At 41.6% G+C, this 14,900-nt stretch overlaps 1 protein-coding gene across 1 annotated transcript in view; it reads left to right on the forward strand.

Annotated features, from left to right (window-relative positions):
- The window catches only part of CMYA5 (cardiomyopathy associated 5), a 45,585-nt gene extending 31,296 nt beyond the window's left edge, over positions 1-14,289 (forward strand). Inside the window, 5 exon segments of the mRNA XM_030969007.1 lie at positions 2,899-3,043; positions 11,073-11,206; positions 11,955-12,054; positions 13,009-13,185; positions 14,037-14,289. Coding sequence (XP_030824867.1) covers positions 2,899-3,043; positions 11,073-11,206; positions 11,955-12,054; positions 13,009-13,185; positions 14,037-14,289 — 809 coding nt within the window.
- The last annotated feature ends 611 nt before the right edge of the window (positions 14,290-14,900 follow it).

A 14,900-nucleotide genomic window follows, 5' to 3' on the forward strand; every position in this document is an offset into this window, starting at 1 on the left:
CCTGAGAGGCTCTGCTGTTGTTTAAGTAGTATAAATTGAGATGAGTAACTAGATGAGTATTGCTTATGAGCTTCATTTGACTGATTAAGTTTTCTGAGCATTAATTTCTTTAATAATTTGTATTGACAAAACTATTGCTTCTTGAATTGCAAGCAAGGAGAAGCATCCTTGTGTTTGAGGTCCTCCTGTCAGACAATTTTTACAGTGCTGCAGGATAAAAACAATTACATTCCTGAAGTCACAAATACAGGCAAGGATTTCTAACAATTTCACAGCAAAAAATTCTATGTTCCACTCAGCTCCACACTGAGTTTCTTGTCAAAATTTCTTGGCAGCAGCCACAGCTTCAAGCCTTTTGCTTAACCTACTAGACTTCACATATGTTGATAATTCTCCCTGATAATTAATTTGTGATTTATATTTTAACAAAGGTTATTTTCCAGAGAATTCAAAGGGGAAATTCAAATTTTTGGCCTCAGCAATGCAACTGTGAACATAGCGGAGACTTTCTGCCAGATGCACAAATAATTATGAGTTATCACTAGCTAATAAATCATCATTTTAAAAGGAGGTTTCACCTTTCTAAAACCATTACTTTAAAGAAATCTCTTTGTCTTTTCGTGTCAAGCTCACCATACTTTTTCTCCTAAAAACTGAATCCTTCTAAGAAAAGTTAATTTACATGAGTCTTAATGGCTTCCTTCAGCCTGTTTCTTTAAGAAAACAAATAAACTGAGTAAAATGTGGGCTTATTAAACACCTTCCCTCTAAACTCAGTTGAACTCCCTCTGGAGTGCATGAGCCCCAGATGGACTTTTTGGGGACACTGCTGAGGACTGGCTGATGCAAAATTGCTGCATCTTTCCAACACCGAAGGCAGAAAGATGAGCACCAGAAATGGAAGCCAGTTCTTCAGTGGGAGTCCAGCTGCTTTGATAGAAAGATAAATTTCAATTCTTCAAGCAGCCCAATAAACTCAGAAGCAAGAATGTAGAGTTTATTTTTAGTATTCAGATTAAAAGTTCACATATACAAGAAAATAATTTGCTTATATATGCAGTTATAGGAATATACACCTTAATAGCTGAACAAAGCTGAGACTCTTCCAGTTGTCGGGAATGCTCACAAAATTTCTCTGTTGGCACTGCACCCATGGAAGTGTCAGTGTAGCCTGGAGAGATGTGGGGAATGCAGGTAGATGCTGCTGTAGCATCTCCCCAGAGACCCCCGACTCTTGCTCCTCCACCTCCCAGACTCACAGCTTGCCCTTCCCTCCCCTGAGGAACATTCTGTTTCCAAACAGAATTTTCTGTGAAGGGATGATGCTCAAGGCAAGAAGCAGCCCTCTATCCCCCTTTCACCTCCCTCACAACTGATCTCCTGGTGATCTCTCCTTGCAGTCCTAAAGACACAGAAGTGGACACATCTGCTGTTGCTCAAAACCTGCATGATTTTCACCCTGTTGGCTCTTTGCCTCTTATACAATCACTTGCATGAGTTCCAGAATATTACAATAAAATTAGATTTTGTATTCTAGCTGCAGTTAATTTGTTAAAAAATCTCAGAAGCACAGTAACAGCTTTTTCTGGTATGCTCACTTCAGCTACTCTTTAGACAGATATTTTCAAATTACAGTAAAAAAAGTTTAATGTCTTTTGACATGCTGTTTACACATACATACATGTAGGTATGTGTGTAAGCTGCTGACTGCAGATATTTGGGGATTCAGCTATTAATTTTTTGTTCTTTAGCAAGAATGCATTTAGAAACAGACAATAATCAAATTTACCAGAAAAGAATTAAAGAACTAAGGAAGCTACAAAGAGGTATTACCAGATGATGGTCTATCCCACAAATGCACTATTCTGCTAAATACATACATTAGCTCTTTCTGTAGTAAAGCATGAAGTAAATCTTAACCTGAACTGCTAACCTCCTGATTTTCACTAAACCAGGGAATTGTTAAATATTTGTGGGTGGGTTTTTTGTTTTTCTAGTAAAAATGAACCATTTTTCTTAAGAAACAGAATGCATCTGGAATGTTTCCTCTAGTTCTATTCTATTATCTTATCATAAAATCATCTAGTCCCTACTTTTGTCTTAGGCTTCCTACTTGGAACACCAAAAGAGAAATTAATTTTTATGACTTTTTTTTTTTAATTAGTAACCTTTCTTTTAGAATTGGCATTAGGACGTTTATGTGAGTTTCACAACAGGTGGAAAGGTGTTTGCTGTTGCTATTTCCCAGAATGATAAAAACAAGAGAATACAACTGATCCATTTTCAGCCTACAGTGTTGAATGTGCAGTTTCACACAATAGCTTTTGATTACTTGCAGCTAGTGCATTATTTTATATTCCGTTTTCTGTATTGCAGTTGGGCCTGTAGCTCTTAAACAGAATCTCTAAAAAGGAGAAATTACGGGACCGAATTTTAGCATTGCAAAAATAACGAAGACATAATTAAACAGAAAGTCAGCATCTCCCTGTCATTTTTGCAGCAGCACATTTGTTCCTGATGCAGTTCATGCAGGGACTGCTGAGGACAGGATTGAGGTGATGCAGGGAGCTGTAGGCAGCGCTGCCTCGGTGCTCTGCTCCTTGCAGACTGGCAGAAATGAGGAAACATTGCTTGAGGAAAGGCATAAAAATTTACCATTCTAAGGTAAATGTGACAAACGCGCAACTATTCACAATGACTTTCCCAGCATGTCTTTATTGTTTGTTTTCCCTGTAATGTAGCCCTCTGCCATTCAAAAACAAACAAGCAAAAGATCACTGCTGGATGGGCAAAGATCTATCGCGCCGGTTTTCACGGAGGTCACTGTTCCTTCCCTTCCAAAAGAGGCCCCTCGGGCACCCTCCTCACAGCACAGCTAACGTGTCCTTGTGTCCCCAGCTCCCGCTGTGCCCACCATCAGGGCCGAGGACTGCACCGTGTGCTGGGACACAGCCACTGTCCGCTGGCGCACCGCATCCGCGTCCGCCGAGTCCTTTATCCTGGAGTACTGCCGGCAGCACTCTCCGGAAGGAGAAGGCCTCAGGTCAGTGTCTCGGTCACACCGGCAGCCGCTGGGCCCGGCCTGGGAGCGCCGCTCGTTACGCAACAGATTATTCCGCCTGCAGCCACGCAAGGAGGAAATCTGCTTCTGTGTGTTGAGGAATTTAAGGGGCAGACACTAATCCGTGAGATTAGGCTGAGACATAAAAAATACTTCCTTTTCATTCTGCTTAACCGGACAATCCCTTTCATTTGGGGCCAAAACCGCGGAAATGCTGTGCTGTCTGCAATCAAGCAGAAGTTCCGGGGCTGTGCTGGGCGGGGAAGGCATGGCGGCCCTGCAGCTGCCGCAGCCCCGGGGCAAGGCAGAGCAGGCCAGCTCCACAGGAAGGCAAGTGACGGAGAAGCATGGCCGAGTTTGCTCTTGCCTTTGTGGAGAACAAGATGGAAGTCATCTCTGGGCGTAGCAAGGGTGTTATGGGTGTCTCAGTAATACTGGTGACCCATCTGTGCTGTCTAGACGTGCGTGCAGAGATCTCACAACACACAGATGAGCTCAGTGCTGCCGGGCTGTGCAGGCATGCCACAGGGCTCCAAAAGTAGCTTTGAAATTCAGAGTAGTGGCTGTTTATGCCAGACCCTCTCTGGTTTCCCCTATGCTAAGCCTGTGCTGCATAGAGGAGAGGACGAGGAGGGATATTGGCAGCCTCTGAGCCAGTTAACTGTGCACTGTGCTGAAATGCAGAGAAAATTCTTGCAGAATCATCAAATCGTAGAATAGCTTTGTTTGTAAGAGACCTTAAAGATCATCTAGTTCCAACCCCTCAGCTGTAGGCAGGGAACTACAGGGTGGTCTGCATGGTGGTCCCAAGGTCCTTAGGGCTTGGGAGTCTTTGTTTGCCTTATAAAAACAGTGACAATATTCTAGCAAAATGCAGCTGCACAGGTCTGAGAAGTTTTGTGAAGTGGAGGGGGGTGACTTGCCATACAGAACCCCGTGGAAGAGCCTCAGCCCAGCTGAGGTTGTCTTTTTCAGTTCCTGAGAAGCCTGATTAGGGTCTTCACCTATGGGCTAGTTCACGTGGACATCATGAAGATGGGGTAGAGAGGGACGAGCTCCTTGAAGAGGAGGAATGGGCTTCATGCCCGGCAGTCAAAATTAGTTAAGTGGACTGAAGTGTTCTTAGCTTTGTAGGAGAGAAGTACAACTGTGAAATTGTGAATGCCTTGCTCCTTACAAAAGTAGGCTGAAAACTGAAATTAAAAATTTCTGTGTGGGTGGGAGACTTTTTATCATGCAGTACCAGTGCGCTGCATTACTGCAATCAAGGAGAGGTCTCACCCAGTTCTCCTGCTTCTCGGAGGGGCTTGCTGTGTTTCGTACCTATTTTGTGAGGCCATCAGGTCCCTGTCAACCTGCCAAAGTCGCTGTTGGTCAAAGATAATGGAGCTGAAACATATGTTGGCCCTGACGTTTCTGTGCTGTTATCTGAAACTGACTTTTTCCCTCTAAACCAGAAGCTTTGCTGATTTCTGTAATCCATGAGCAAGGTGTTGGTAACATAAGTGTTTTCTTGTGTGGTGATAAATGTGGCAAAAAAGCTTCCAGGACAGACCCCTTTGCTTTCTCAAGTGACCTTGTGTAAAATCGAACGTGTTTATAATTATATTGAGTCACATTTGACTTTTTGGCCTCCCTGTCAGCAGAAGCTGGCCTTTAACTGTGACAAGTGTGAAAACTTTCCACAGGACAAAAAAAATGAATTTTCTCAGAATTGCTATAGCTTAAAATTCTCTATTTGTAGAAGGGCTTTGACCTCTTTTTGTGTGTCAAAGACAATGTTTTACCACTTACTTTGCCTGAAAACAATTTCCCTCTTTTTTTTCCCTAAATCAACTCCTTGAGAATAACCTGGAAATCTTTTGTAGGGTCACAAGTTGTTATAGTGATGGAGAAGTTTTTTTAAAGATTTCTATTTAAGATTTTAGATAAAGTTGAGGAGGTGAAAAAGCATACTGCTAGATGAAGAATTGCCTGTATCACTCGTATCCAAGGCCCCCAGAGGTGCAATGCAGAATTAGAAATCAACTTGAATAGAAGTCAATCAACTTGACTAGAAGCCAATCAACTTGACTAGAAGCCAAGTACCTACATAAGGTAGAATAAAACCCTTGACTCTATGCGCACCCAGAATTTTGGTCTCAAATCTTGTAGATTCTTTTTTTTTCCCTTGAAAGCTTGGGGTTTGTTCTTTGCAGGTTTCCTGAGCAACATGCATCTTGGGGATCAGCTGAATGTAGAGCCCTCTCATAGACAGCCTGTGCCTTTTGTGCTTGCAGCAGCCCTGGAGCTAAGCAATTTCCCAGTCCCTGGGTGGGAGTTCAAACACATTTCTCAGCAACCCTAGAAGGTTCATTCAGTTACTGCTGCGGGCACAGTGTGAAAGCAGAGGTCAGGGAAGAACATTTAAGAAAAGTTCAGGAGAAGGCAGCATGGTCCCATCCCCATCAGGCTGCTTCCACAGATATCATTCTGGAAGCTCACCCAAGGGAAAGGATGCTGCCAAGGGAGCAAACAGGGAGAAAGGCCCTCATTGAACAGCTGGGGACTGGTCTAAATCAGCGACATGTAAACTTCAGCACGCCAGAGAATCACAGTGTGGTTGAGGCTGGACCTTTGGAGATCACCTAGAGTAACACCCCTGATCAAACAGAGCCCCCTAGAGCCAGTTGTCCAGGATGGTTTTGAGCAACTCTGAGAACATCCTTGGAGCAATCCCAGCTCCCCAGGGACAGAATATGAAGCATATCTGCAAATGAAACCTCACTAAAGTTTCCTTTCAAATGCTGTCAAAAAACAAAACAAACCAAACCAACCAAACAAAAAAAACCACAAAACCCCAGTTGTGGGAAATGGATTTGTAGAAGGCCTACACAGTATGCATCCATATGCAAACTTTGAGATAAGAAATACTGACTTAGAAATGCTGACTTAGAAATGCCTTAGGAATAGGACGGATATTGTTGAGAGAAATGGAGCTAGAAAAAAGTTTCAAAAGACAGCCTTGCAAATATGTAAGACTAAATACTTTGGAGAAATAGAACTATGAATGATGCATTGGGCTAGGACCCATAAGGGGTAGTTTTAGATGATTGGCTTTAAGGCACACAGCATGGTGTGGCAAAAAGCTGATAGGCCAAGAAAGGCTTCTAGTGTATTGGAATTAGGAAATAATCAGCTTCTTATTGTGATAGTGTGAATTATCTGTATTGTCTCGCCCTTCTCATGGGACTGACAATGGAATCAATGTTTTTAAAATGCCTCTCAGTTGCCCCATCTCTAAGTCAAGAAAAAGGTATTATCCAACACCCAACCAACCAAAACATACAAAAAACCAACCAACCAACCAACCATAAAAAATCCACCCAAATCTACATTTTCCCTTCTCCTTTCTGTATTCTTGCCAGCTTGCCAGCTGAGGGACATCATTTCATGTAAAATCACCTTAAATCTTCAGCAAAAATGAGTCCCTGCTGCAGTGGTTTTGAAGCTCTTTCCCAGGTTGAATCTTTTTCCAGAATCTTTGTGAGTGACTCTTTTAAATGTTTCTTTCAGTTTCAAGAGCTCTGCTATTTTCTTACTGTTCAGCCTCTTTGTGTTGAGAAGTCAATGGAGTTGTGGGTGGAAGATGGAAAGCTGTGAGAAATGTAGTCCAGGGATTAGGTATGTAGGCTGTTCAGATGGAAAGCCTGTGTCACATCATGAGAAATCTGTAAGACTCAGGGAGGCAGAAATAAGTGCAGTATGCAGTGAGCTCGTGAAAGTGGAATTTACTGGATATCATCCTCTCTGACAGTGCAAGACCAGCACTTCTAGGGAATGAAATTTTTGGGTTCCTGATGAAGCAAGTCTAATGCTGGAACAAAAGGAGCAATTCTCCCTCCTCTTTCATTGCCCACATGGTAGTCATGGTAGCTCAGGAAACAGGGAGTTGGAAATGCAGAACCTTCCTTCCCTCTAACTCTGCCAATTGCAGATAGCAGCAAGCAGGGGGTGTTTCGGTGACCTAATCCCAAAACAGCCTGAGCTGGGACAGAGGAGAGGAGAGGAAAGGAGGCATGTGGCACAGCTGGGAGCAAACTCAGAGCTATTTGCTCTTTATTTTTAGCTTCAAGAGCTTTTTTCCACTCATGGTGCACCCTTTTTGTACGCTTCCCATGTATCTTGAGAAGCTTGCATGCTTTCACCCTAACTTCATGTCAGTGGTAGCAGCACAGCTCTGGAGGTACTGTTTCAGTGGGATCTTGGGGGTGGAAATGACAATTATAGCACAGAGGGTGTTGTGAATCACTGCAAGGCATATCGTTTGCTGGGTTCAGGCAATATTAAAAAAATATCCCCTAGATGTTGTTTCCTTTAAATAAATGAGGATGCTGATGAGAGAAATTAGCATGAAAACACAGGATCAGATGTCCCTAAAACCAGAGAAATCACAGATTTAGCATAAAACTGCTACTGTAATATTCCTTGGCAAGTTAAAGGTGAAGGAACATGCAAGTCCTTTTTGTTCTGCTTTAAATAGCACATACCTGATATTTGAAGAGTGGAATTTTCAGTCTTACAGATTCATCTTACAATGAAAGGATTGAGAGGAGATACTTAAAATATTTAACTTTGAATGCTTCTTGACTTTCTATGCACTAATTTTTGTATCAACAATACCAAGAAATTGAGAGGACAGTGCAAGTAAAATAACATTTAATCTAAAGACCAGGATGCCTCACACTTTGATAACAACATTATTACATCTCAAATCGTCTCTGAAGTGGGCAGGTGTATATAAAGAAGAAACTATCTGACATTAGAAATGTTGTAGGTGGATTTCTTTTTCTTTCAAAATTACAGTTCACTACTTAAGGTGAGCTTGAGGAAGATCCATCTGCAGTGCTTGTTAAAAGAAATCAGAAATGAAACAGCCTTCCACCAACACAGTCAGGATGCATTTTCCCTCGCCTTCTCCTACACATAACCTGTATGCTGTAAGCTAAGCACTAATCATACCTTCTCCTCATGCTTGCTTTTGTGGAGTCAGTCTAAAGCATGATAAACTACTGTGATTGCTAGGGACCCCTCAGTATTCACTCTCCCCTTTTACCCTACCCTCTAGACAGGAGAGGCAACAGATACCAAGACCTATTTCTTCTTTGCATGCAGCTTCTTTTGCTCTTGGATCTGGCTCAGAATGTAGCAAATGAAATTCCTTCCTGTCAGCATATTCTGGTTCATTAGTTGGCAGCAGCAGGACTGTTTTTAAGCCTTAATCATAGCTAAAATTGATGGGCTCTTATTCTTAGGCAGCTTAAAGCTGGCTGAAATAGATTACCAAGCAGATAATGCTTTCAAAAATCTGATCACCGTTTTGCAGCCCAGACCTGCTTGAAGTCAAGATTTTTCTGTCTCACTATTATGACTGAAAAGCAGCATGCTATTGCCCTCTGATTTAAATATGCATCCAAATTCTGATTTGGAGAATTTTGTATTTGTAAGAGACCGAAGTCTGAACTTCGATCGCTGACCCTATTCTGCAAATGACTGGACCCAACATGTTTTCTAAATACCTATGAGACTACATAGGTCTGGGATCTGGGATCTACACTTCAGATTATGAATACCCCATGTCTACACATTATACCACAATGTAACTATCTAATTGAATTTAGAAGTGATTTTGTGTTTTGTTATTTAATCATCTGATGAATAGTACATAGTGAAAAAGATCTCCTAATTTCTGTGGAAGGATACTGACTTACATGACATTTTCCAGAAGACAGAAGAAGGAGCCGTGTACAGGGCATCACTGTGCTTAAGGCATGCTGATCTACATAGTGCCACAGACAGCTTTCAAGGAATAGCTTAGCATATCCTCTTTTCATGTCATTTGTAACTCTTTGCTTAAAACTCCTCTCTGGTGGTCTGTGCTTCAGATTCACATCAAAGATGTCAGTGTGCTGCTTTTAAGGAACAGATTGGGTAAGTCTTGCCTAGGAAGCATGGGCAAATTTCTTCAAAGCTTAGGTGCCTACTTCTTTTCCCCTGCCTCTGCTTCTATCCTGTTTTTCCTTTCTCTCCTTTTATATTTGCCTCCTTTATCATTTCCCATCTTGTAGTTTTCTGCGATTAATCTTTTTTTTTTCTCTTGTCCGCTATGCTCAAGTCTAAAGAGCTTGTGTTCTCATCAGTCAATTCATCAGGTTGCACCTCTTCCCTAAACCTTTCAGCCTGCTGTGCTGTCAGTGCCTTGCTGAAGTGGTCTTGGGGTCAGGGCCTTGGTGAGTCATGAGGGTGAAGCGAAACATGTGATTTCTGCCATTTCTCTGTACTACATCAGTTCCAGCATTAATGTAACACATTCCCTGAAAGCAGCATAGTCTTGTGCTGATCATGCAAGAGCCCCAGACTCTCTGAAATTCTTTTAAATTGAAGAAACAGATCACAGAAGCACCCAGCGCATTTTCTTGATGCTCTTAATCGCCCTTAATGACAACTGTCAGTGCAAAATACCTGTCACAGACTAATAAGAATGACACACCAGTCTTTTCTGAAGATGCCATCCTCCTAGAAAGAGATCTGTGTGGTGTAAGCAGGAATCTGGTGTATTAAGAGCTGTGAGGTTTTACCTTGATGTGATAAATGCAGCAGAAGCAGGCATGTGAAAAATCCTGATGGATGAGCGCTGATTATTCGTCAGTTTGTACTGCTCTCTGGTGGGATATGTGTGTAAAAACAGCAACCCCTAATGAATAGAACGATCCGATCTGACTGCTGACTTGCTTGCCTTACCTTCTCTGGGGTCACAGCAATTTGTGCTGCAAAAAGTAATTTATTTAGTCTAGCTTTTCACAGGGGCATTGCTTGCCATTGTGGAGAGAGACCATCATGGGCTCCACTCTCAAACCTAAGGTAGAAGGGAAAGTGTCTTGCTCACTCTCCAAAGGCAGGTCTCCCATTCTGGAATTTAAATACTTGCCTTGTAGATTCCTAAAAGCATTTCTCTGAGGAAATTACCTACTTTATACAGATAAACAGTCTTTGCCTGCAGGCATACAATGCAGAGCATGTATTTTGTCTGGCTTTGCTGTTATCATAAGAGGCAGAAAATGAGAAAAATCAAAATCCAGTGCAAGAGAATTTGTTAAGCCGATCTTTCATACCGCTGTCAATGTTGAAAATAAAATCGCATCTTTCTAGCCATCCAAAATGCTTTCACTGGTACTTAAAAGCACCTGTGAAGCAGATTGAGTGGGTGCTGATTCCTGCTTTCTTGCAGTGTGTGAAGACACCAGGGGTAGAGTGTGTGAGGGCTGGAGTTTTTGAGGCACTGCACTGAGGAGCATAGTCTAAGCAGGGAACTGTGTGAAGACAGCTCCTCTGCTCTGCCTCCTGCAAAACTGCCCTGTTACAGTGCATGGTACCACAACAAAGACAGAGGCCAGGCTTGGCTGTTGAAGGATTTGTCAGTGAGGAGTTCCTAATAAGAAGTTAATCACCATTCTATGATATTATGATGAAGAGCATGATTTCTGTGCTGCCTCAGATAATGGTATCAATTCTTTTGGACTTGTAGCATGTGCCCAGATAGTAAAGCACAAGTGTATTCAGTGTCATGTAACTAATTAATTAAAAGTGGTTTTTTTCCTTCAGAAATTTGCTCATTTTGTAAAGAAAAAACAGACTTTTTGCAGGAGGCAGATGAGGATTTGACTCCGTGCTGCTTAAATCTTATGTGATGAATTATGCCACAAAACCAACCTGAAGTGATCATTACACCAAATGAATGCACTGGGTGATAAGTAAGATAAAGCGAAGACAATCCCTTAAGTGAAATGCTGAGTCTCCTACATAACCCAGTTGTTTGTGAAAACAGTGTTTGTCTTTCTCATTTGGAGTTTCTGTATGGTGTTTGTTATTTCAGTAGTAAACAATACAGTTAGGGAGCTTAACTGTTGGCATAAAACAGTCTTCCCTAGTTTGGATATCTGCATACATTTTAATGTATCTTCAACATTTGCAGGTCTTTCACTGGTATAAAGAAACCCGAATTGAAAGTATCCCTGGAGCCCAATGTGAACTATTTCTTCTACCTGAGGGCTGTCAACCCATTTGGGACAAGTGAACAAAGTGAAGCAGCTCTCATCTCAACTAAAGGTAGATCATAATTTCAAAACAATGGGGTGGAAAGTGCAAAGTAGCCAAACATTTTTCTTTGGAAATTATACCTGAAGTTCCCAATATGGTTGTGACCGAGTTACTGAAATTTTTATCTTGTTAGCTCGAATTTGTATCCCTTTTTTTTTCTGCTTAAAGTTAGCATAATCAGGACTTCAAGTTTGTGTATTTATGTCCTGTGTAAAACTAGTGTGACCTCAAGGAAAAATGTTGAATTCTGTCAAAGAGATGAAGTGATTAAGTATTCTTCAGGGATCTCAGTTTCCTTGAATCTGACAGAGCACAATCAGATGAAAGTTGTCATGACTCTAAAGAAAACCTCTCACAATTAAAACCTAATGGAGTTTGAGTGATGAGGAAGTGTGCAAAGCAGTTTTAAAATGATAAGATTTCCAGATAAATAGTGCTATGTATGGTTCTTCCAAATCAGCCTGAAAATTCAAATTTGCTATTTTGAAAAAAGCAATTGATTGAAAATTATTCAAACTTCTTACATACTCTAAAAGACCTCTTTATCACCTATATGCATTTCTGAATATTAGACTGCTCTCTCAGTTTGGAAGACTCCTTGCATTTGCATCCAATTTTCTGTCACTCCTACCTGCCAGCAGATACAACCCTGTCCAGCAAAGATGGCCGTAATTGTTGCTTAACATGTAATGATTCATCTCATGTTAATGTAGCCAACCTCTCAGATCTGGTGTTTCTTTGTCATGAATTGTACCAGGAACTCGATTTCACCTGCTAAGTGACACAGCGCATCCTGCATTGCAAATCTCTTCTAATGCAACAGTGATCCACCTTCCTGAAAAAACCAAACTCACTGGGTAAGTAGCAGTATGATAAGCAAAACCATCCTGTGGAGTTCAGGATGGATCCCTCACTTTAATTTTTTTTGCCAATAAGCATCTTTCACACAACAATGATTTTGTAGAACTGAATCATTTTGGTCATGCAGCCTCTGGACTTCATGCAATTGAACCTCCCTTTCAAACACTGCAAAGTCTGAGTGCTAAGTCAGTGGTGGGATTCATGTACGCGGAAGAGTTTGGTGTCACACTAAGGAATGGCCAGGAGGTCAAAGGTAGTGGCACCTCCTTGGACTGCTTGATTTGTTTCAGCCCATGGTCACCACTTCATCCATCAGAGTCTCAAAGCAATTTTTTGCTGTGCTGAGAACATCAGCTTTGTGGGCTTAGTTTTTAATACATTGTGGATAGAAGTAATCCATCTTCCATAGTTTGCTTCTCTGCTGAGGGTATTATTGGTAGTGTTTTCCAAAGTATTTGTGGCTTTGGAGAACTAGGAAGTGCTCCTGGGATATGTTAACATGAATGTACCAGGCTAGCTCTATCCATTGAGAACATTGCAGAGGGGTGGACATATTGATATCAGTCCTAGGACAAGCATAGGTCCCCTTGTATAATTGTGCTGCACTGATATGGCTTCTTAAAAGGTGATGAGGATTTAATGGTTTAAGCACTTTTTGTTGCTGTTACCACTGAATGTACACAAGATGTTTGTAATTATGTCTGTATGAAACACCAGACTTTCTAGTTTGAACAAGCCTTCTAAATTTGAGGTCTTTTAGATAAGTCCGTCTCAGTGCAAAGATGAAAAGACTCTCAGTTAAATCTTTCATAAAACTCTGCAGTTAGAACAACAGAGTGGAATTCTTTAGTAAATTTATGTGATGCTTCATGATTTGACTGAAAGAAATATCACAATATGGTTTGTCTACCACCACACTTTCTTTACTGTATTGCCTCTTCCACAAGCAGGTTTCCTTCAGTCCTGGGTGAACTGCTGCCTGCTCAAGGATGTCATTACTGGGAAATTGTTGTCTCTGCCTGCAGAAGCTACAGGATTGGGATTTGCTATGAGGCAATAACACAGAGCAGTGTTCTGGGGTTGAGTGATACCTCCTGGTGCATGAGGTGCTGTCCTACACAAACCAGGTAAAGAGGATTCAGTCTGGTGGCTTGGGAAGTTACTTGTCTTTCATGAAAATAAAGCTGGCCAGACACAAGAATCATGAAAGCAGAAAGGATTCTTCAGCTTCCTTTATGTAAATTTGAATAATAAGAAAAGACTCTCTCCATAAGTTCTTTAGACCTCCTCTTAGTTTAAAAAGTATAAAGCACCTTAAAAAATAAAATTAAACTCAAAAGAGATTATTTTAGCGCCCTTTATCCAGACAGTGAATAAAACTTAAAGAACTAGTTTGTTGCTGGTCATATCCTGATTTGCTTCATTAAACCCCAGCAAGGGTATTTATTTCAATAAATGCAGCCTTTTTAGAACCTACTTCCATTTGTAGGAGGTGTCAAGACTTGATAGGGAATGTTTTCTCCTGCCTTGTCCTTCACAGTGATAGACCTCCTCTGCCACTGTGGCAGGACTGCGGGGTGCTGGGGTAGTCTGGGGTAGTGTGCCAGTGCCAGGCTGCTTGGAGGTTTGTAAGGCACCACCCTGCTACTTTGTAAAGGTGCTCTTGATCTGAACAAGTGTGCTTTTTTCAGTGTGAAATCATACAGATGTACGAAGATTACTAGCTAAATGAAACATCTAAGAGGCTTTTTTTTTTCTACTAGTCCAAAGATGCCAAGTGAAAAGGCTTGTCAGGATGCCAGGCAGGGCTTGAAGTGATGCCACATTTGCTTTGCCTACGTACTGAGCAAAATGCTGCAGCCACGTGATAGGCTGCTGTATGCAGCCACCTGTTAATAGATTGGAATTGAGCTCCAGGTTATTTCTGGTAAATTGCTATGGGGAGGCTCATTGTATTCTGGTTTCCATTTTCCCGCAGCTTTCTTTACAGATTTCTTCACACTGGTGTGATGAGTGATATCCATGTGACGGAGCACCTGGCCAGGATTGGCATCCTGTTGGATTATAGTAGTGGAAGGCTGTTGTTCTTCAATGCAGAGAGAGGACTGGTGCTGTTTGCCATCAGGCACAAATTCACTGATGCTGCTCACCCAGCCTTTGCCCTGGAGAAGGCAGGAGTGCTTACCCTGTGCACGGGAATGGAGCTACCGGAGTTTGTGAAGCAGAGCTAATCTCCTGTTTCACAGTTTCCAGAAAACTGGCAAATACAGTATCAGGGGATAGAGAGAGGAAGAGGTATGCCAGGAATGGATAGGTAGTCTTCACTGATGAATGCTATGTGCACAGCTCTCCTTCACATCGTCAGCAATTGTAGTTTCTGCTCAGATAGATAATCACCCTGAGCCTGGAAGAAAATCAACTCCTTCAGATGGAGCATGCACTTAGTAATACACAGAGCAGTACTTCTAAGGGGATAAAGAAGTTTTGTTAGATATGATAGTGCTAGCTGTCTTTTTAAAGTTAATTATGAACTCATGTATGAAATAAATGCATTTCTCACTGCAATACATGAAAGTCATTGTTTTATCATTTACCAGGACAGCCAGAGCCTGAATCCAAGATGATGTGCATGGAAAATGTATAAAAATTTCAACAACTGAAACATGCTACAGATTGATATATCCTGTGCCATTGTTTGCCAAATCTTTAATGCGCAAATTAAGCAAAGTTGATCATGTAGAGATCCTCACGTTTGCAAAATGGGAGGGGAGTCCCAAGCTAGGTCTTTGTATCAGCCATGCCCAGTCTGAGTATGCTACACCTACCTACCCTGCTCACAGCA

The sequence above is a fragment of the Camarhynchus parvulus genome, chromosome Z, assembly GCF_901933205.1.
Source record: "Camarhynchus parvulus chromosome Z, STF_HiC, whole genome shotgun sequence".
NCBI lineage: Eukaryota > Metazoa > Chordata > Aves > Passeriformes > Thraupidae > Camarhynchus > Camarhynchus parvulus.